General features: G+C 52.8%; 1 protein-coding gene across 1 annotated transcript in view; it reads right to left on the minus strand.

Annotated features, from left to right (window-relative positions):
• Positions 1 to 23,202, minus strand: part of ASB2 (ankyrin repeat and SOCS box containing 2) — a 44,795-nt gene that overhangs the window by 15,484 nt on the left and 6,109 nt on the right. Inside the window, exons 2-6 of the mRNA XM_007447436.1 lie at positions 14,834 to 15,110; positions 7,794 to 7,892; positions 4,570 to 4,736; positions 3,588 to 3,743; positions 1,290 to 1,535 (exon numbers count right to left, since the gene is read on the minus strand). Of these exons, the coding sequence (XP_007447498.1) occupies positions 1,290 to 1,535; positions 3,588 to 3,743; positions 4,570 to 4,736; positions 7,794 to 7,892; positions 14,834 to 15,039 (874 nt within the window). The 5' untranslated portion in view covers positions 15,040 to 15,110. The remainder of the gene's footprint in view (positions 1 to 1,289; positions 1,536 to 3,587; positions 3,744 to 4,569; positions 4,737 to 7,793; positions 7,893 to 14,833; positions 15,111 to 23,202) is intronic.

Genomic DNA, 23,202 nt, shown 5'->3' on the forward strand with positions numbered 1-23,202 from the left:
CAGCAGGAGAGCTGGGCAGATGTTTAGCGTTAGCCAGTTCCCCTTGCCTGCCCGCTGAGCACCCTGCCCTCTGCCCAGCCTCCTTTCCTGGCTCCCAGGACCCTGCCTATGCCCCTTTGTCCTCAGGCTGGTCAGCCCAGATATGTCCCCAGCGGCAAGGAACTGCCCTGGGTCTGTTTTCCCAACTGCTCGGGCATGTGCTGAGTAGGTGGATGCTTATCCAGGCCAAGTCCCAGGATTGAAATTCTCGAGGCCTGGGGCGGGGTGGCGGGGTGCGAAGAGCATGCAGTTTGGAGTCAGATGGACGCAGTCAGAATCCAGGCTCTGACTGAGACCAACCATTTAACCTCTGTGAGCCTCGGTCTCCTGATCTACAAAATGGCATGAGGACACTCCCTACCTCTTAGGGCTGTGGAGGAAACCCCACTGGCTTCTTGTGTTCATGCTTAGTGCAGTGCCTGGCACACAGTGGGTCCTCAACAAATTATTCCAACTCAGCCCCAGCGTCTGGCTTACCTCTGGGTTCTCTGTTGCTCAAGTGGAAGGGTCACTTCCCATGGAGAGAGAAAGGAAATCAAAAGTGTTCTTGGAGTAGATCAGAATATAGTACTCTTTAACCAAAAGAATGTCTGCCAAAGTCTTGGAGTCTTCTGTTACTGCGACATGATATTTCAGGCAATATTATTTTATTTTGTCCCATTAAGTGAACAAAGATTTTTCAGAGGCAAGGAGTGCAAAGACCAGGGTTCAAATCCCAGTTCTAATTTTCCGTAAGACCTTGGACAAATCATTTTCCTATTCTGGTCCTTGGTTTCATCACCTATAAAGTGAGGAGGTGACCTAAATGTTGTCTGAAGTTCCTTCTGGCTATGATAGAAAGGGAAGTGGTTAGGGTGTCGGGAGACTAAGATTCTGGCTAGTTCTATCACTAATTTGCTACGTGATTATAGGTAGATAAGTCCCTTCCTCTTTCTGGGCCTCAGATTCCTCATTTGTAAAATGAGGTTGTTGGGCTAGGTTAGAGATGGCTAATATACAGCACGTGTGCCACTCCACTCCAAGTTTGTGCCTAATTGCAGGGATCACTGGTGGAGCTCAACACATTTCCGGCTGAGCCTAGAAACAGCCTCAGAATCCTTCTCAACACAGTACTCCCGGAATATAGCATCACTCAGTCAGAGTATATCCATAGAGGACCCCTAAACTTGCCTTCCCTTAGAGTTGGTCTCTGAGGTCCTTCCCAGCTGTGCCCCTTGGGAACTCCATGACCCAGGGACCCTAGCACTCACCGTGTTTGGTCAGGAACCTCAGGGCCTCCAGCTGCCCACTCTGGGCGGCCACGAACAAGGGGGTGATGCCATAGGCATTCTTGGCTTCCACCTTAGCACCTCTGCTCACCAGGATCTCCATGACCTCCAGGTCATTGCGAGCAACAGACTCGTGCAGAGCCGTCCAGCCTCGGTTACAGCGGTGATTCGTGTCCGCGTTGTACTGCACCAGAATCCTCACTGCCTCCACGTTCTTGCGCTCACAGGCTGTGCCCAGGGAGAAGCAAGATGGTCAGCAGGGCCCCGGCAGGACCTGACCAGCCAAGACTTTATTCATTTGTTTGTCCATCCACCCATTCACTCATCAGCCATAAGTGGATTCACTCAACAAATATCTACTGGATCTGTACTAAGTTTCAGTCTTTGCATAAACCTAGGATATACAACTAAAAGTAATAGTAATACGAATCAGAATTAATATTTGCTGATATGTATCTGTTGCTGATATGTATCTGTTATGTGCCAGGCCCTCTATTCCAAGCACGTCGCATAATTAACTAATTTAGTTCTCCCAACCACCCTTAAAGAATGTAGTGTTATTCCCTTTCACAGATGAGAAAACTGAAGCACAGAGAAGTTAAGTGACTTGCCCAAGGTCACACAGATAGTGAGTGGCAGAACTGGGATTCAAATCCAGCTAGTCAGTTCTGGAGTCTCTGTCCCCTGGAAGGTTCCGGAATGCCCCTACCTCATCTCCCTTTCCAGTGTTACCTGCTTCGGTCCTCCACGAGGCCAGAAGGGGAGGAGGAGGGCAGTGCTATCGTCCTGATCAAAACACTTCCTCAAAAGCTACTCACTTAATTTGGGCTAAAATTTATCTTCTGAGTCTGTTCAAACCTCCCTTATAAGCCTCATCTTGCTCTAGGCCCTAAATGCAGCCTTAGCGCTGGCAGAGCTATTACCAGGGAGGCTGGGCGCTTGTCCAAATTAACCATCCCTGGAAGCTTCTCTGAGTCAGTCAGAGGGGGTGGTGAGAAGGAAGGGGGGCTGCCTGTGTAGTGTTTCAAACAGGACCCCAGGCTTGGTTTCCTCACCTGTAAAGAACAGATAATGGAACCTTCCCGAGAGGATGCCGTGGGAGGGTGGAGTGAGGTAGCCTACGAAGGCTCTAGGGTGGAGCTTGGCACATAGTGGAGCTCATGCAGGACCAGGGCCCAGGCTTCAGCTGTGAGTCACCCAGCATATTGGGCGCTCTCTCTGGGTCAGCTGAGGCTCCAGGTGATGGCTCCAGTGCCCGGGGGACGTGAGTTCTAGGGAAGACACTTCCACCACAGGTCTGCCGTGGACCTGGTTCCTGCTGCCTATGGAATGTTCCAGGTGCTGGATACCAGACACAGGGGAAATTGGAGATTTCTGTAGTTTTTCAAAGTGTAAAGGTCGTATCATTTTTGCAAGACCCAAAGCTGATTGCTTAAGCGTATAGGCATGAACTAAACACTTGATCGTGGAGTAGTTCAGAGTGTGGTGCTGGTATCCAGTTCGCGGAGTTTAGATCCCAGATCTGCCCTTGCTGGCTGTGTGATCCTGGCTGCCTCATGTCAGTTCTCTGTGCCTTAGGGCTTCATCTGTAAAATGCGATACTAGCATTGCCTACCTCGTACGTGGATGGATATGAGGGTTAGAAAAAAGAACAGAGCCTGGTACTTAGTAAGCACTCAATAAATACCAACTGTCATGAGTATTCAGATTTTGACCCTGGGTACTGCCAGGGCAGCCAGTGAATGTCCTTGGATGATGTATTGAGTAAGCCAGGAGTGTTTCCTTTTCTCGAACATCCTGGAGGTACAAGTTCCCTCTCACGCCTCTTTGCTTTTGCCTGTGCTGTTCCCCTTGCTTGTCCAGCTGGTAAATCCCTCCCATTCAGGCTCAGCTCTGAGACCCCCTCCTGTGGATGCCCTCTTCCACATCAGGGCCCCTCCCCAATGTTCCCAGGTGCCTTGTGCCAAGCTCTTCAATGCCAGTAGCTGACTGTTACATCATCTGCGAATCGACGCCCACCGGATGGGGAGAGCACATGGACACGGACCCTATCTTTTCATCTCAGGGCTCTCAGCGTGCCTGGCCCGTGGGAGGACTTGGGAAATGTTGACTGAATATGTGCATGAATGAATGGTTCAACTATGTAAGTTATACATCTGAACGAGGCTGCACCATCAAAGTAGACCCTCTTGGGGAGTTGTACAATTTGCAAGCAATCCTCCCCATTGCCCACCTAGTTTCTGGACCCTCCCTCGGGGAAGCCCATCCCAGTGGGCTCACCTTTGTAGAGTGGTGTCTCTCGGGCCTTGTTGGAGATGTCGGGCTCAGCCCCAGCCTGGAGCAGGGATTGGAGGCAGTCCAGGTGTCCCCTGCATGTCGCCAGGTAAAGGGCCGTTTCCTCCTGCAGGGTGCGCTGGTCAATGACTGCCGGGTATGCTGGGGAGGATAGACCAGGAAATTCAAAAGGAGGAAGATACCCACCTCCCCCTCTAACACAGGGGTGGTCCCAATTTCCTCCCAGTTCCAGGGACAGATGTGAGGGGCCTCCACCTGAATTTACCATCCACACTGCCTTCATCCCCTTGGCCTTGGATTCAGTCACTTTCACAGGGCTGTTTCAGCTTCCCGGTCATATTAATCCAGCTCAGATGCCACCTCCTCTGGGAAGCCTTCCCTGGTCGAACCCCCTCCTCCTCCGAATGACCCTGTCCTTCCCTTACACTCCCACCAGCCACTGCCAGAAGTCTGTCTCATGTAGTCGCTTCTGCCCTGGAGTGTGGTGGGCTGCCTGGTGTCCGTGCTTCTTGAGAGCAGAGGTAACTCCTGCCTGCAGGTGTTACCCATCCACATCTGGCCTGGGGGAGAGCCGAGGCTCAGAGAGGAGGCATGATTTGCCCAGGGTGTCACAGCTGCTGGAGACGGCCTTGGCAGGGCACAGGCACAGCTGCGGTATTTTCCACACCAAATCAGCCCCTGGAACATTCTCGAACGAGCTGGCAGTGGCTCTCCCACAAGTCAGCCTTCCCTCATTCCTTTTCTAGGAATTAGGCCCTCCTGTCCTGGGAGGCCTGGAGAGCTGGCGGGATGGGCGGGGAAGCACTTCCTTGCTTCCAACTTGATGACTTTAACTCTGCAAGCGGGGTGGTAACTTTGCCTTGCCCCCTTCACCATGGTTGTGGTGAGGCAAAGCTCTGCAAGGAAAGTTCCCTTGCCCGTGCGTCCCGTTCCCACCTGTGGCTGCGCACAGAGCCCGCCGCCTCACCTTGATGCAGCGCCTTCAGGCAGCTCAGCTGGCCGTAGTAGGCCGCCTCGTGCAGCGGCAGCCAGCCCTCCTTGTTGGGCTCTGCGAGGTTCTTCCCCGCCTTGATCATCGCCTTCAAGGCCTCTTCATCACCTTCCTTGATGGCCTTTAGCACAGGGTCCATGGGCCTGTGAGAGCAAGGGGCAGGTCATTCCTCTGGACTGGGGCAGGCAGAGGCAGGGCCAGGTGGCCTTTCTCCCAGAAGGAAAGCAGGGCCTGCTGGTGACCAGGAGTGGGGCTGGCTGTGGGATCACACAGTCCTGCTTGGCCCTGCTGCTCTGGGACAGGTGCTCAGCCCCTGCAGCCGTGTCCTCTCAATAAGGAGAATCATTTTTCCTAACCCACATGGGCGTGCCCTGGGAACTCGGCCCCGACCTCGGCCCTGACCTTGGCCTCTCTGACTCTCAGCCCCATCACGGCTTCCTCAGCCTGCCTGTGACCGGGTCAGCCTCTCCCTGCCTCCGGTCCTAAGCCCTCAGCTAACCACTGGCTTTTACGTGTCTTTGATTGTTTGCCCACTGTCTGTCTCCCCCACTGGACTCTGAGCTCCAAGACCACAGGGCCTGTGTCTTTCTTTTATCCCTTATGATTTGGTTCCCACGACCCAGCTCAGTGGCTGGTCCGTAATAGGTACTTAATAAATACTTGCGGCTTGAAAGAAAGAGAAAGAAAATATGAAAGGGAGGGAGGGAGAGAGGAAGGAAGGATTCAGGATTTAAGAACCCCGACAATTATTTCACTCCTTCATCCCTTCTATTTCCAAAAAGACAGCCTCTTCCCTGTTAGAGTTTTGCTTGTTTCTTTGGAGATTGTATTTATATCTCTTTCAAAACAGTCTTTGCAATGGCCTCCTCTGAGCGCTTGGAGGACTCACTGGCCTAAGAAGATAAAGGTGAGGGCTCTGGATTGGGCTTTGCCAGTGTTCCGTCCCCCTGTGAGCATCCCTGGGCCTGAAGTGTTCCCATGCCTTTATCTCCAAGTTGGGTACCACATTGGGAAACTCTACTAGAAACATGGCCAGCTCATTCACTTCCACAGATGGAAACCAAGGGTCCCTTTTAAACAGAGCTCCTTGGTGGCCAAAAGAGAATCAGGGGACCCCTCTGTCCCTGCAGCTTTCAGTGGCTGCATCTGCTATACCAAGACCACTTCTACCAGGAGGATTCGGGCTTCCAGTGTCGGCCCCCCAAAGGGATGGATATCTGACCCCACAGGAGGTTTTAGTGATAATTAAACTCCTTCCCTGAGCATAGCCCTCCAGAGTTTACCAAGCACCTCCACCTTTGGGGCCTGTTTGCACTGAGACAAAGGCGCAGACCCTTCAGAGGGGGAGTCCGTACAGTGAGCACCTCTCTGGGGTCTTCCCAGCCCCTTTCCTTTCTCCGGACCCTTCTCCTCACCTCTAGAACTTTCAGCTGCTGAAAGATTAAAGTACCTGAAGGATTAATACGTTTGACACCTTCACAATTTAAAACTTCTGAATGTCAAAAAGATTTCAGGGCTAATATGAAAGATAACTTCTTAGCTTGGCTCATCCAAGTCACTTCGTTCGTTCATTCATTCATTCATGCACTGAGCTGGCTTCCCCCATCCTTGGAGAGTCAGTGAGGACAACAGACTGCTGTGGGTCCACTCTTGGGGAATGAGCTGCTTAAGTGGTCCCATTTCCCTGATGGAGGAGGTGAGACCGGAGGCAGGCCTTGTCCCAGGGCCGTCATCCCTGTCAGTGGCCACGATAGGCCCAGAGTGTCTCCAGGGCCAGCCCCTTTACCCTCCCAGCTGCTCCCCCCTCCAGCATGAGCAGCACTTCCTCCTGACTCTCAGCCTCTCTGGTTATTAATAGCTTCAGAGCACAGACGCCGGTTAAGGACAGACCCAGCAAGGACGATGGGTAACTGACCAGATAAGCCCTGAAGTCCCCATCAACGCCATCACTGCCACCTTGATGAATTCCGCTTACGAGCGGCCAGAGCAGCCCCGGTTGGTGTCAGGAAAAGCCCCAGTGGGGTAGGTGTCCTGTCTCTCCTGGAAGGTCTCCTGTGGGGCCCGGCTGAAGTGGAAGGGAGGAGGGCTGGCTGTTCTTGTGGCTTTGGCGGGTGTGCGGTGTCATGAGAACATTCTCAGGACGCACCGCTCAGCTTGGGCCTCGTCCAGCTGTGGTGCAAGGACCCTGGAGGGCTCAGACACACACACCGCCAGCGTCTTTATGAGCTCAGCCAAAGTGCCCGCCCCAGGGCTGGGGGGAACTGCTGCGGGTATCAGACCATCAGAGACCGAGGAGCTGGACAGGACCCTGGAGGCCACTCTGTCCTCTCCAAACTTCTCTACGGAGAACGGAGACTAAGTGAGGGCCAGCGACTCACGGGCAGTCTCACAGCAAGTGGCAGCAGCGCTGAGACCAGAACCTGGTCTCGCTTTTCCAGACTGTCAAAATCCTTCCTGCAGCGCCAAGGAAGAGAGGGGTGGCAGGGCTTGAAAAGGGCTGGGCCAGTTGTCTCCTTCCCCACAATGTAACCGATCAAGGAAATAGGGGCTCCAGCCATGGGACCCCTTTTTTGCTTTTAACTGCTTCTGGGGTCGAGCAGAGAAGGAAACAGCACAGAGCTATTTTCCAAGGACTCACCTAGCCCAGCACCCTGGTGCGAGGCAGAGCCCTTCCTGCAGCTCGGATTATCTTTTGGTTTTAGCACCTGGCACTTAATAAATAAAGGCAACAAAGCAAACCAAAACTTGTGGGTGTGGGCGTCGTGGGTGTGCTCAGATAGACCCACGGTGATGGCATGCGGGAAAGTGAGAGAGAATGCGGGGCTGGCTCATCGGCCTCAGCTCTGAGCCCCTGGAGTACTAGAGCCGTCTCCCCAGTCCCCCTCTTGCTGGGTCCCCAGGTTCAGAGCCCTACGGGGCTACTCCAGCACGCAGGGCCCATTCTGGGGGAACTGAGGGGTTAATCACAAGCTCAGCCTGGCTGGCAGTTCCTAGAGGATGGAGCCTGTGACCACCAAGCCCAGCTCGGCAGGAGCTGCTGGGTCTCAGGGGGACACACCTGGGAGGGTTGTTCCTTGGAGTCCCTCCAGAGTACCCCTCTTCCTGGGGGCTGTGGGACTGCTTCCCATCCCTGCACCCCAACCCCAGTTTAGAGGAGAATGAGCTTGGATGGTCTGGGGGTCGCGGTGGGGGGCACTTACGCCAGCTGGAAGGACTTGCTGCAGCTGTATTTCTGCATAACCTCCTGGAACAGGCCCTTGGGGGCTGCGGTCGAGGCGCTCTCAGGAGACACAGCGGACCTGGAGGGTGCAGGACAGGAGTGAAAGAGGGAAAAATACTCTGCATATGAGAAGCGGGTCATGGCCGGAGGCAGGAACGAGGATGGAGGGAGAGCGAGGGGGAGAGACTGACAGACAGACACAGGGCTCTGAACCAAAGCAGATGGCCGGGTCCTCCCTGTGCGCTGGACACAGCTGCTGTGTCTCCAGATTATTTTTGGCCCTTGGAGGAAGCCCTGGGAGATTTAAATGACCATATAAGACAACAATGAGGTTAACCTCACCCCACCCCCGAAGGTCCCCCTCCCCAGCCAACCACGCAGGAGGCAGATATGAAGCAAGGTGACATTCTTCACCCAGGAGGATGTGAGGAGTAGTTAGCAGCAGGTCCCAGGATGAAAGGGGCTCAGTCCCAGGGCGGGCCAGGCTGGGTCCCCACAGGGATGGACAAGAGACTCACTGGGGTGGGGGGCTAGGAGAGCAAAGCTGGGGCGCCAAGCCAGGTCTGTGCTCCCACCCTCACCTCACTGGCTCCTCGTTAGAGGGTGCTGCTCTCCCAGGGTCGGGAACAAGCAGTACAAAGGGTAGAGCAAAAAGATGCACAAAGAAGTTCTTCGGAGTCAGGGCTTGGAGTCAGAGTGACACGGGTTCAAATCCAGGCTCTGGCACTCCCTGGCTGTGTGACCTCGAACAGGTTCATCTTCTCTGGGACTTAGTCTGGTGAGGCCTGAGTGCGTGAATGGTGTAAAGTGCTTACCAGAGGGCCAGGCACAGGGCTCCACACGTGTCCACCATTCATTGCATCATTATTTCGTCTCTCTGAGTCTCAGTTTTCCCACCCCACTGGGCTGTTGTGAGGACCGGAGGGGGTGAATGGAGGGGAGGTGGCCACTGCACAGATCTGGACTAGTTGGAGCTGGAATGGGGACAGGGCATGCTGTCCCCTCTTCCAGCGGGTTGGGGACCCTGGTGCAACAGACACCCCAGCGGACCCGGCCTGGTCTCCTGCGCCCCTCTGCGGGGTCCCCTGCGGGATTGGGAAGGATGTTACTACAGGTGACCAGCATCCCGTGGGCCATGGAGGTGCTGGAACTGTGACCCTGAGGCCCTGCAGATTTTGTGAACACCCTCAGCCAGGCCGGGGCACAGGGAAAGGGAGGGAGCAGACAGAGACAGGAAGGATGCCAGCCCCCTTCATCTGCTGCACCACGGTCATCACCTCCCACCTTCCTTCTCCCCCACCTGCTCCTGAGCAGCGAGGCTGAGTGTGATGCCATGAATGCTAGAGCGGGTGCCAATGCCATTGCCTTTCCTAGACTCAGAGACTGAGGCTCCCAGAGGCAGGAAACGGCCCCAGGGTCACACGCAGCTGCAGAGTCGACTCCTGTCTGCCGCGGAGCTCCAACACGTGCTCCCTCCTCCAGAGGCTTGGTGTCTCCCGCCCCTTTGTCCCTTCTCTGGCTCTCAGGCCACCACGCTGACAGGTCCTGAAACTGGGAACAAGCCCCCACCCCTCTTTGTGCCTCAGTTTCCTCCTTTGCAAAATGAGGAGGAAGGACCAGACCAGGGGTTTCCTCGCTGCTGTGGTTGCCGTGGAGCCTTCACTGCAATGAACTCACATGGAAACTCAGGATGCCATACAGATCTCACACCACATCCTGGGGATGGGGGTGCAGAGACTGGCCCTGCCAGGGCCCCTTTTCCCCAGCCCTGAGAGCTGCTGTTTCAGTGTCATTATCTGCACTTGCTCCCAGCCCTGAAAAGTGGAGGATGCTGGGCAAGACGGAAGCAGCCTGAGGCCAGGCCCACCTGAGCAGTCCCCAGCCCTGTGGTCATGACAAAGCCCTGGACTTCTATCTCTACATGGCCCTGGGGACCTGATCACTCTCATCATTGATCCATGTGTGGCCTCCCATCACTTTTTGTTGTTAGAATGTTTTTAGCCAGGTAAAACTCATTGATGAAAACCTACCCACCACCCTAAAATTAGGACATATCTCTGATGGTATAATAACAGCAACAATGGAACGGTGAGGCTGGTGGGGATGGCAGCGAGATGGCGACGGTGACATTCCCTCACAATGGGGCATGGCTTCGCCTCCTTTCTATGCTTGCACAGCCTGTGCTAGGGCCTGGGGGTGCAGATCAATGGCATACTTCTTTTTGTTGATCCTCAGGTGTTCAGAGGCTCACGGGGTCGGGCCGGGGGGCGCGTGAGGACACATACCACCACAGAGCCGCAAGGGAGGGGCTGGGAGAGAGGCAGGAGGACCCGCTCTGGGCGCTCTGAAACTGAGCGTGTTAACTAGGCTTTAGGGGCAGGCAGCATGAGTGCTCAGAGCCGGAAGGGGAGGGAGGCCGCTGACCGGGTTCTGTGCTCTTTCTGATCAAGGCTACAGGCCCCATTTCACCTCGGGTCCAGAGCAGGGAAATTCCCAGCAGAGAAAACCACTAGGGCTGAGTCATCAGAAATGAGATGAACCTGGCAGGATGTGGGCAAAGGTCATGCCCTGGAAGGGGCCCAGGTAGGGCCCCACGTCCTGCCCCACGTCCTTTGTGTGGGCGGGCAGGTCGGGGTCGGTAGTATGTCACCATCACCATCTCCCAACAGCCCTGTCCTGGAGTCCAGCTGGTCCCGGCTTCAGACATAGGTCAGGCTCGGTGAGAGTGGGGACCAGGGCTGTGATGACAAGGCCCCCTGACTTCTCAGTGGGCCCTGTCTGAGTTAATGAGAAGCTCAGGCCAGCCCCAGGAAGGGTGTTACATTGGCCTGGACCTGGCTGAATGAGGGTGGCAAGCAGGCGTCTTAATAGCAGAGGGAGCTGACAAATACAAGAGTCTTCCCATGCCTGCCACCAAGCAGCATTCCATACCTGTCCTCCCATCTGGTCCTCACACGAACACAGGTGTCATGAGTACAGGGCCTGGCACCCTAGGCGCTTGATAAATTTAAATGAATGAAACAAAACAAGCAAACAAAAGCCTTTGTAGGGATAGTGTCCCGTATGGTAATCTTGGTGCTGTGTGGTTGTATGCCAAGACCTCAAATTCCTGGAGAACCAGCCCCCTGCCCTGTTGGCTGGAGAGAGGAAGAGCTCACACAGGATTGCCCCCTCCACGCCCATTCCCCCCATGAGAGTTCTGTTTCCCCCGCACCCACTGGCCAACGCATCCTTTCTGGGCTGGCCAGAGAGGACTCACATGTAGAGAACATGGATTCCAAGCTGCAGCAACTTCTGCCTTCCCATCCATGGATGGCTAAGATTCATTGAGAGCTTGCTTTGTATCAAGTCTTATGATAGGCACATGGCACAAGTCATCTCATTTCATCCTCTAGTCCACTTTGTGAAGGAGATGAAATTGGCTCCTTTTGCAGATGAGGAAACTGAGGCTCAAAGAGGTTTGCTTCCTCTAGCCTGTTTGGCGAACTCCTATTAATCCTGCAAAGCCTACCACCTTGACTAAGAAGTAGATCAACCCTTCCTGTGTCCCTGTGACACTGAAGCCTCTTTGCTGCATCCGTCCTGTTGGATGATTATGTACCTCTGGGCCTTTGCCCTCATTAGACTGAAAGCTTAGGGAGAACAGGAACCAGGCCTGATACACATCCAGGTGCAGGGAAGTCACCTGGCACATGGTAAGTGTACAGTAAGTGTAGGTGGCTTATTTGAATTGTTTGCAGCTGTGCACACGTCAGCCCAAGCAAGTTCCTGCTTCATGCTTTCTTCCTTTTTCTTCTTAGAAATTTAACCTTAAATAAAATGCAGAAGTTTAAAGACTGGAAGACTCAGCTTCCTGGACCCACTGGGACTGCTATTTTTGTACCCTTGGGCTCCCTGTTTCATGAGTGCATGAGCCCTATTTCTCCACTGGATGGGACGTTGGTCTGCCTTTCAGGGGGCCCTCAGCGGGCCAAGGCTTGGAAAATGATCCTCATACATGTTCAAACTTCACCCCTTGCCTTGTGGCGGGAGAGGAACAAATTGGAAAATGACTTTAAAAGGGAATATTACATTTTCTCTGGGATGTTGAGCTGACTTTCATTTCTAGGATCCCAAAGACCCGCTTGACCTTTACATCCACGTTTGCCATTTTGGTCACAAGCTGATGACAGTAAATTATATTTCTAGAGAATTTTATTGGATTCAAAATGCAGGGACTTCCCTGGTGGTCCAGCAGTTAAGACTCCGCGTTCTCAATGCAGGGGGCCCGGGTTAGATCCCTGGTCAGGGAACTAGATCCCGCATGCCGCAACTAAGACCCGGCACAGCCAAATAAATATATTTTTTAAATACATTGATTTGCCTCAAAACATTCATTGGGCATCTACAATGATCTTTGTCAGGTACTGAGGACACAAAAGTGAGTAATATCTGTTCCCTGTCCCCAAGGAGGTCACATAGTGTCACTGGGGACACTCTCAGGAGGCCGGGCAATGCCTTCCTAGGGTGACACAAAAGCTTGTCCACGATACAGAGGCAGCCTTGAGATGGGCACTCAGGGTCCTCAGGGAGGAAGTGGGGCAAAGTTGCTCAGGCTGCAGGATGTGGGAGAGCACCCACCTCATCTGATTAGCTTTTCATAAGAACACTGCACAGTAGGCCTGGGCAAGTTTTTGTTATTGCCATTTTAGGCATAAGGCTGCTGGGGCTCAGAAAAGTCAAGTAACTTGCCTAAGGACACACAGCCAGTAGGTGACAGAAGAAGGAACTGAACCTCCCAACCCACTTCTGTATCCACTCTGGTCTGCCACCTCCTCACTCATTCACCCATTCATCCGTTCACAAAGAGCTATGAGGTGTTGCCACGGGTCAGGCCCTGTGTGCTAGACACGAGGCCTCACAGGAAGGAAGATGGCTGAGGCCCCTCCCTTCAAGGAGTTCACAGGTTAATGGCAGAAAGAAATACATAGAGACTGTTGTAGTCAGGGCAGTGAAAGAAACAGCCAGGAAAGTAAGAGAGCAACTTGCCTGACCTGGGAGGCTGGTCAAAAATGAGGTGGAGCTGGCCAAGTGGAGCCTCTGGAGACATATGTGACGTCCGCTTTCTAAACCTGCTGTGGGTCTACTTAGATGAACACTATGATATTTGGGGATAAAAGTGGACAAGGACCCTATTGGGCCCCATACTTACTGTGACACCATGTCTGAGTGTGAGCACAAATCCGTGTGTCTCTTGTTTGGGGGACCCTGAATCTCTGTGGGGAGAAGTCTCTTCAAGGTGGAGGAGGGACAGGAAATAGAGAGAGGCTTTTGCAGAATCAACAGAGCTGGTCAAGTGTCTGAACTTCAGGGTGGGACAGACCTTGGTTCAGTTCCTGGCCCTGCCGGGCGCGTGTTTTCTCATATGTAAAATGGGCACAGAAACATCCACCTTGCGTGGCTTTTGTCGGGATCAAGTGAACGCCTGTGGGCTGGGCATGTGGAGGAAGAGAATGTGATTAACAATCCCATGAAAGGGATTTGCTTCCCTAGCAGGGCCCAACCCAGCCTCCTTTCAGAGATGAAAGGGGGGAACAGAGCCTAGGAGGTTTCAGGTCACATCAAGAGTGAGGAGATGCAGGTTGAATCCTGCCCTGCCTGACTGTGCCTGGATCTTGAGTGAGGGCCGCATGGCCTTGGATAAGTCCTTTCCCTGCTGCGTGAGAGCTTTCTTTCTCAGGATAAATGTTTACACCCCACGTGGGGCCTCCACTTCCTTACCACTAGAGGAAGGAGGAGGTCAGGGCCCAGTTCTAATGTTTTCAAGTGTCTACAGGACTCCTGGAGGGGGTTCCCACGCTGGAGAGAAGGCTGCAGAGGCCCCAGGATGTATGGCTTGTGCTGCAGGCCAGGTTGGAGGGAACTTGCTCTTCTCTCTAACTGATCCCTCTGAGAAAGAGGAACCTGTGGTCTGACTTAGGCTGAACTGGCCAAAACAGGAACCAGGGTCTCTACAGCATCAGCCACCATGAGTCCTTGGCCCTGGACTTCTGTTTTTCAGATTGGGTCTCAGGATGGGATGTCCTTGTGGTCAGCTCAGTAACCTGGAGCCTTCATATTCCTTCCAGCTGCCCAAGGAAGTTGCCTGCCTTCCCCTTTAAGGAGGGGGCTCCTGAGTGATGGGCATCCCAGGCCTCTGCCCCCCCTTCCTGGCAGAAGTGGTCCAGCCTTGGAAGGGCCAGAGTCACTTGGGGAACACCCTGGTAGGTTTCCTCAGGGCACAGGGCCAAGATGTACCGTCACCCACCTTCATCTGTGTCGACTGGCTCTGGACATTGGAAGAAATCTGTTTATTGTTGCTGCTGTTATTACTATTATTGTTTGAGGTTCAGAGAGGTTAAGTGACTTGCCCAAGGTCACACAATTCAAAACTGCATCTGTGGAAATGCAGCTGTGGCCCGTGTCATATTTCTACTGGTGCGACATGGTACTGCTGTAGATGGTCCTGCTAACGGGAGGATGAGGTCGTGCTGAGATGGGGAGCTGGAACAGGAGGCAGGATGGTTTTGTTGGGCAGGTGTCATTGCTTCTCAGACATGTTTTGCCAGGGAGATGGCATAGAAAGGGTTGGAAGCCCTGGCCAGATTCAGAACATCAGTTCCTTTGCATCCAAACATAAAGCCAGTGGTACAAGGCCAAGCCATGGGCTCTGGAATCAGATAGCTCCAATCTCTGCACCACTGTCTGCTAGCTATGTGATCTTGGACTAGTTACTCAGCCCTGAGCTTCAGTTTCCTCATCTGTAAAATGGGAATATAGCATAGAGCCTCCTAGAAGGTCCTTAAGAGGATAAAATGAGGCAAAGTGTATACAGCACCCAAGGTGGTACTCGGCACCTTCAGAGCTCAGTAAGTTTAGATAACAAAAGTAAATCATTACAGTGTGAAAATGCATCTTAGAGACCAGGATAACTTGGTCTTGGATTAACAGTGTTTGGTATCTGTGCCTGATGGACGCCCCATCTGGCCTCCCCTCGCTCACCTGGTCCACGGGTAGAAATGCGCAGGTTCGCGGTTGACACGTGTGGACACAGCAGCCTCAGTGGTGGTTGGGCCCCGAGTCTTGTCAGCCAGGCTCTGCTCAATGGCCATCTGGACCAGCTCATCCTCGCTCAGGCTGCTATACAGGTTGTACTCCTCTTGCCCAATGGCACGCTGTCTGCCCCGAGCACTGATCTCCGTGGCCATCCTCTTCCACCTCTCACCTTGGCCTCCAGAAGACACTCAGTGGGGAGGAGCAAGCATCAAATCAGAAAAGCCTGTGAGGAGATCAAAGCCACCCTGGTCACTAAGAGTTTTGCAAGGTAGCTATGTTTACACACAGGGAAGGCTGTGCTTTCTTGTGGCAATCACACAATCATTTTTCATCCATTCATTTTGTCATATGATCCACCCAACCACCCATTCATCTACACATCCATCCACCCACTCATCTATTCATCACTCCACCAGCCTATCTAACTGTCCATCCAACCAGCCACCCATCTGTCCAATTATTCATCGTCCCACACATCCAGCTGTCCACCCACCCACTCATTTATCCACTCACCCTCCCATCTGTTCACTTAGCCATCCATCTGTCCAACCGTCTAAACGTCCGTCCAACATCCATGCTCCTATCCATCCACTCATCTGTCTAGCCAATCATCCAACCATCCACCCATCTCTCCATTATTCACCCTCAGATGTATCTGTCTATCCACCACCCATCCATTTATCCATCCACCTATCTATACATCTATGTATTCAACCAACCATCCACTCATCCACCATTCATTTTTCCATTCCAGACAGCCTATCTATACACGTGTGCATGCATCATTAACTGAGAGATTATTTACTGAGCACCTCTTCTATGTCTGACACTCTTCTAAGCACCGGTGATACAACAACACGATCCCAAGAGACAGAATCCCTGCCCTCAAGGAGATTACACAACCGTGCCCACATTCCTTCCTTCCAATCATCCAACAACACCCTATCCACGCATTTCTCTGCCTTGTGCTAGAGTTGAGATTATTAGAGATGAATCACATGATCTAGTTAAAACTGATTGTTAAAATCATTTGCCATGTAATTCCAGGGACTGTCTTCTTTAAAAAATTGCCTTAAGGAGAAATGGACTTTGGTTGAGTCAACTGCTTTTAGGAAATGAAGTAAAATCAGCTTAGCCTGATTTTCATTTTGACTGGCTGACATGCAGTGTGGCTGTAGGTCAGTGATTCTGAGCCCTGACTGAAGATTAGAGTCACGTGAGATCTTTTCAAAAAATATCCAAAATACCAGTGCTGTAACTCGGTTCGCTTGGCAAATATTCACCCTCCCCTTTCCCCTGGAGGCAGAATGTTGCCCCTTCCTTCCCCACTGAGATTCGGCTTGGCCATGTAACTTGCTCTGGCCAATGAATGTTAGTGGACATGATAAAGCAGCCACTTGACATGCGCGTGTGCGGTGGCACTTGCTCTTCTGCCATCGCCAGGTCTCCCCCCTTGGAGCCATTGCCCTTTAGCTGGGCCCCAGAGTGAACCCACCTGGGGCTGCCATAGCCCAACCTGCACAGAGGAGCTCTGTCTAGTGGGTCTGCAGCCTGAAGCTGAGTAGCCCAAGCTGAGTAACCCAGCCTGGCCTGGCCTAGATCAGCCTATCGACCTGCAGCGCCAGAGCACGAGAATAAATGCTTGCTGGGGGTGCTTTGTCATATAGAATTCTTGTGGCTCTAGTTAACCAATACCCAAAAGACTAGGCCAGGCACTTCACAGAGAGGACATCTAAAAGGCCAACCACCAGACGTAACTTCCTAAGTGTTTGGGAAGAACTCAGATTAAGACCCCAATGCAATACCACTATACACCCACCAGAATGGCTCAAGTGAAAAAGATGGGAAATGGCAAGTGTTGGAGAGGAAGTGGAGCAACTGGAATGCTCCCCACTCGTGGCAGAAGTGTCAAAATGGGATGGCATTTGCTAATGCTGAGCATATACATGTCATGTGACCCCCAAACCCCACTCCAGTCTCTATGCCCAAGACAGGTGTACATATGTTCACCAAAAGACAAGTTTGAGAATAATTCATAGCAGGTTTATTCAAAATAAACCCCAATGGGGCTTCCCTGGTGGTGCAGGTGTTGAGAGTCCACCTGCCGATGCAGGGACACAGGTTCATGCCCCGGTCCGGGAAGATCCCACATGCTGCAGAGCGGCTGGGCCCATGAGCCATGGCCGCTGAGCCTGCGCGTCCAGAGCCTGTGCTCCGCAATGGGAGAGGCCACAACAGTGAGAGGCCCGCATACCGCAAAAAATATATATATATAAAAAATAAAAAATAAATAAATAAACCCCAATGGAAACTCCCCAAATGTCTATCAGCATTTGAATAGATTACCGCACTGTGGTATATTCATGTGATGGATAGTATGCACCATTGAAACAGTCAAACTGCCACTACACACAATAACAGGATGCATGTCACAAACCTGAGTGAGCAAAAGAAGTCAGATAATAAAGAACATACATACCCGATTCGATCTGTATAAAATTCAAGAACAGGCAAAACTAACTTAGGTGATAGAAGTCCGGAGAGTGGTTACCTTTGGGGGTTACTAAGTGGGAGGGAACATGAGGGGGCCAGTCACGCTGTGTTTCTTGATCTAAGTGGTTACATGGCTGGTTGGTTCCCTTTGTAAGAATCCCTGGAGCCGTTCAGGTATGATCTGTACATTTCTGTACATGATACCACAGTAACACATCTACTTAAAAGAATGTGAAACTGGTTCTAAAAAGGATTGGTGTTTGGGCCCCGTCTCAGACCCATTAAGTCAGAATCTCTGGGAGTGTGGCCTGAGCATCCCACTTCTTCGAGGGGCTCCACGGGTGACTGGGAACCACCACTTGGCAGGGGGACCAGCCATAAAGCACAAGCAGAGGGGGGGCACCCATCTGGGGTGGGAGCGGGGTGAGGGGTGGGATCTGACATGGGCTGAACCCTTGGTAGATATTCTTCCATCTAATTCCTGTCACAGCCCTAAGAGTAACACCTACTGCTCTGTAAGGCACTAGCAAATGAGAGTTGTTATTATCAAACAAATCTGGGTTTTCCAAACACAGCTAGACGAGGCTGCAGCTCCGAAGGCAGCACACAAGGGCATCTGGGGACGGCGGTCCTGCGCCCTGCCTCAGCCTTCCTGGGGTCATTCCCCTCCACCCGCTTCTCCCCACCAGTTCTGCCTGGTTCAGGCCTTGATTTCCTCCTGCTCGGCCTCAGCAGTGGCCTTCGTGGTGGTCCCCCAGCCCCACACCCCAGACCTCACCAAGTCCTTCCTCTGCCTAACAGAATAAAGCCTGCATGCCTGGCCTTGGCCTTCCACCTCTTCAAAATCCAGTCCCCACTCTCCCTTCACCCTCTTCCTCTGCATCCCTGACTTTCCAAGTAAGGCGAGGGCACACCTCTCCCCCAACCCAGCCGTGTTTCCTACCCCAGTGCTCTTGCTTGAGCTGTGCTGGACACATCTCCCTCCTTCCTGCATTTTAAGAACTCCTTCTCATTCCTCAAGGTCCAGAGCAAGTGCCTCCTCTTCCAGGAAGCCTACCCAGTTTCTTCCAAGGAGCATTCTGCTGCTAGAACTTCTCCCTCCGGGCTGTGGTCAGTAGTTCACGTGTGGACTTGACCCTGGGTGGTCTTCCCAAGGCCAATGCCTTACGAGGGGAGAATGCCTGGTTCAAGTTTCCTGTGCGGGTGGCTGTATGTCTCCACTATAGTAAGGCACGGCAGACCCTCTTGATTGCCCGCCCAACAGCCATTTCTCCCAATTTCTCTGATAGCAGAACCTGGCTTTGTTCAGGCAGCAGTGTGCCCTCTTCCATGGATGAAGCATGACTGTTCCAAGACAATTGGGACAGTCTCACCCCCTTGGCCAGTGACTAATTTAGGGGTAGGCATGTAGCCTGGCTTTGTCCAAAGAGACATAAAGGAAATTCTGCCGGGGTCTCCCAGGAAGGACTTTCCTTTTCCTAATAAAAGAGAAAGCAGTGAAGAAAACGACTCCTCGCCCACACCCCTGTTTTGTGTTGGAGGACTTGCTGCTTAGAGTGGTGGCAGCTATCTTGTAACCATGAGAGGGACAGTGTCGCAACAGTGAGTTTGACGGAGTGAATGACAGGTCTTCTGAGTCCTTCATTATATTGTTGAGCAGCTGAACCAGTGCTGGGTCTGCCCATCCTGGCCTGCTTATTAGGTAAAGACTGAAGATCCTTATGGTTTAAGCCAATGTTAGGTGGATTTTTTGTTATATGCAGTCAAAAATCATCTTTAAGCATGGTTCTTAGGCCTGACCGAGAGTCTTGAAAACATGCCAAGGCTCTAGTCCCACCCGAGACCATGAGCTCAAAGCCTCCAGGTCTGGCGGCCAAGCATTGCAATGTTCAAGGCTTCCTTGACAATTTTAGTAGGTAGCCAGTGCTGAGAACCACAGCTCCGCGTCAACTGTCAGGTAGCTGCTCTGTGCTCCACACTAGGGGAGGGAGAAGGGGCATCCTGACCTCAAAGTCATTTTGTGCCTAATGTTTGGGGTACTGTTATTATTATTATTACCATTATTATTATTTTGCAGCACCGACAACCTCAGTTTTGTTTATCATGTAAAGAGCCCAAGACTGGCAATCAAGCGACTTGGGGGTTTACGTCCCAGCTCAGCCACGAGCATCTCTCTTTCTCTCTCAGGCTCTCAGTTTTTCCGTCTGTTAAATGGCGGGATGGACTAGAACCTGCCCTCCATCCCTTCCATCCTGGAAGGGGGCACTGTGCAGCCAGGTGGTCCCCACCCCCATCTGACCCAGGCCCTGCTTCCCACCCCTTCTTTGCTTCCCTGTGCCTGAGGTCCCTGCCTTGGCTTTTCCAGAGCTGGAGTTTGGCTCTACCCCCACCTGGCACAAGGCAGAGGCTCAGTTCACGTGGTGCTACCCTGACCGGAAGTGCCGATGCCCAGTGCCTGCCCAGCGTTGTGGTGCCCTCGCCCGAGGTCATCTGCTCCAGACCAGGGGCGAGGGGGAAGAGCATGGGACTAAGAGTCAGAGACCTGGGTTATAGTCTCCAAGTTGATGCTAAAGTGCTGTGTGACCTCAGCCACATCCCTGTCCCTCTCTGGGCATCAGTTTTCTCATTGCAAAAAGAGGATTTGGGCTAGAAGGTTTCCAAGGGTTCTTCCAGTTCTAAAGCTTCTACGACTCGTTGAGGTGCTTGGTTAGCTCTGTGCTAGTGAACACCAAACTCTCTGTCCCTGGGAGTCCCTTATGGTCACTTCAACAGGTCCACCGTATGTATAGAGCTTAGCATTGGTCACGGGGGAATAGCGAACCAGGCAGGAATGGAAGGATCTCAGATCTGAGTGTCAGGAACCCTAGGTCTAGTTTCAATTCTGCAACTTACTAACTATGTGACCTTGGTCAAGTCACTTCCCCTTCTGGGTCTCCGCTCCTTTATCAGTAAAAATGGGAGTGAGACAACCCACTTCACCATGTTGAAGGAGCCATATACATGTGCTGGTCAAGTGCAGGCGGCTGGGAGGGGACCCCTCCAGCCCCTCACCCTAAGGCAGCATTGGCCCTGCAGCCTGGTATGGGTAGCTCAGAGGTACCCGGACAGCACCCGGCTCCAGCAAGCACCCCTTCCTTGACCAGATTCCTAGGGAGGTGAAGACCGCCAGGTGATGGTTACCTGGGACTGCCATCTCCCGCAGCTAATTCCAGACTCCCAGGCCCTCCCCCGTGGATCAGACAGCGTCCAGAGACTTTCCCTTTTGTCACTTATTCCATGGCATTGCCCCAACAACAGCCCTAGAAAGTAAGAACATTTTTTGTTGAATTAACTTATTAATTCTTATGCATCCTCTCTCTTTTCAAAAAGACTTGATGCCCCCACATGATTGATCTCATTTGATAGATGAGGCAATTAAGATTCAGAAAGGGGAAGGGAAAGGTTTGCATGAGGACAGGCAGCTGGAAAGTATGGATTTGGAGCCCAAGCTTCTTACCTCAAATCCAATGCTCCTTCTGGGAATTCCAGGGACACCAATCCAAGTAAGTGGCATTCACAAGGGTTCTGAGCAGGCAGGGGTAATATAGCCATCCTCACCCAACCTGGCACCTGCGCGGTGGGGACCATGGTGGGTTCCCACAGATGGGGGTTGACCTTGAAGGGACCTTGAGGGAGGACTTCCCTACCCTCACTGTGGGGTCGGACATCTCTTGATTTTCCCACTGAGATCCTTAGCCTTTGAGGGGCTTTGAGTAAGTCCCCATCTTTAGAATCCTCCTGTTCAAAACGGAGACCCTGGTAAGTACTGTTGCTAAGGAGGTGGTGGTAGAATTAAGAGGTTCAAGCACGGACAGGCCTAGCGCTGGGGCTAGGCCGTTGGTAAGGAAGTGTGATACCAGGCTAGTTCCCCATCATTGGGCCTGAGCAATTACAGGCTAGCGCTGCTGCCAGGGGCACTGGCAGGTGGAACTGCTCAGCCTTAGCATGAGGGGGCAGTTAGGAGGCAGCCTATGGGGGACTTCCCTGGTGGTCCAGTGGTTGAGACTCCACGTGTCTACTGTAGGGGGCACAGGTTTGACCCCTGGTCGGGGAACTAAGTTCCCGTGGGCCACGCTGCACGGCCAAAAAATGAAAAAAAAAAAAAAAAAAAAAAAAAAAGAAGCAGCAGATGGGGTCAGCTTGGCTGGGTTCAAATCACAGCTTTGCTGGTTATTAGCTCTGTGACCTCTTAGAAGCTCAATTTCTCCACCTGTAAAATGGACCTAAAACAGTACCTATGTCATGGCAGAGTGAGGGCAGGGGTGAGGAGGTGAGATCCTGGGTGATGCCCTGCCCCTCTCTTGCCCTCAGTTTCTCATCATTTGTGCTGTCCAGCTTGATTTCTGAGGCCTCAGCCCGGGGGCTAGGCTACCTTCTGGGCCTGAGTCCTGGAGAGAGGCCAGCGGTCTCAAGGGACCCTCTGGGAGGCTGATTGGGGTTAAAAAATAGCCCTTTCCCAGGGAAAGCGAGAGTGTAGTAGGCCCTGCCAGTCGAGCCAGGGGCCTGCAGAGGGAGCGGTGGTTGAGAGTGGCTGATCCAAGGCCAGCTTGGAACAGGAGAGACTGGAGCCGCCCCTGAGGCTTCCAGGGGCTCCTCTTTTGCCTCCTTTGTGGGGCCCCAAATTCTGGCTCCAGGGGAGCCCCCACCTCTCCCAGGGCAGCTATAAAATGGGGATAACAGTGGCTGTGACGGGGCTCCTTGAGTTAACACAGTAAAGCACTCAGAACAGTGCCTGGTCCATCCACAGCCAGTGTTCTTCTAAGTTGGGCCTCAGTTTTTACATCTGTGAAATGGGCATAGAAACATGGACCCTTGCAGGACTGGAGTGAGGACTAAATAATAGCATTTGAAAAGTGGTCCTTCTTCCCCCCAGTTCCTTCCCCTCTCTGCAAATCCAGGCTCTCTGACAGCCAGGGTCTGCCTGGGAGCTGCGGTGGGGTCTCTGTAGCCGTCTGGGGGCCTGCGGCAGGAAGAGTGGCTTCCTGGATGTTTTATCAGAAACTGGGGGTGCGAGGTGTGGCTGGAAGGGTTGGGGGCAGAAAAGGGACTGGCAGTCATCCTCCAGGGCATCAAGCTCCCCCTCAGCCATGGACTTGAGTCAGGAGTGAGAGCCCAGACAAGAGACTTCCTGTCCTCTGCTCATCTGCATTCCCTTCCCTCCCCTCCTGGCCTCATCCCCTGGCTAGTCACCCTTCCAGATGCAGTTCATGCAGCTCCTCCACCAGGAAGCCTCCCTGATCTGACGGCTGAGGCATCTAGAGCTGCCTCCAAGGGCACCCCTGACGTTCTAGTGCTCTGACTGCCCACTGTGGGCCTGGCTCCCTAGAGAGTCTGGAAACTTCCACAGAGCAAGCCTGTATCACATTTGTGCCATAACCCCAGGACATACCCAAGGCCAGGTACACAGAAGGTACTTAATAAATGTTGACGGGCAGGCGAATGAATGATTAGGTCAAACCTTGGAAGCACAGCTATTATGAGAAGACACTGTGCGTGGTAGAGGGCGTGACCACAGGTGTCTGCCTGAGTTCAAACCCTGCTCTGCCACCAGCTGGCTGTGTGATGGGGAGCAGATTACTCCACTCCCTCTGCCTCGTTTTGCCCCTCTGTAAAGTGGAGATAATAATAGCATCTGGCCTACAGAGCGTGCTGTCAGACAAAACGAGGTAACATATAGAAATGTGGGACAGGGCGCTTGGCATGTGGCCAGTGGCCCAGGAAAATCTGCTAACATTAGTCCATGGCTCCCAGGATGCTGCAGTTCTCTGCTCTGAACCATTCCT

This window comes from Lipotes vexillifer, unplaced genomic scaffold (genome assembly GCF_000442215.2).
Source record: "Lipotes vexillifer unplaced genomic scaffold, Lipotes_vexillifer_v1.1 scaffold1884, whole genome shotgun sequence".
In the NCBI taxonomy this organism is placed as follows: domain Eukaryota; kingdom Metazoa; phylum Chordata; class Mammalia; order Artiodactyla; family Lipotidae; genus Lipotes; species Lipotes vexillifer.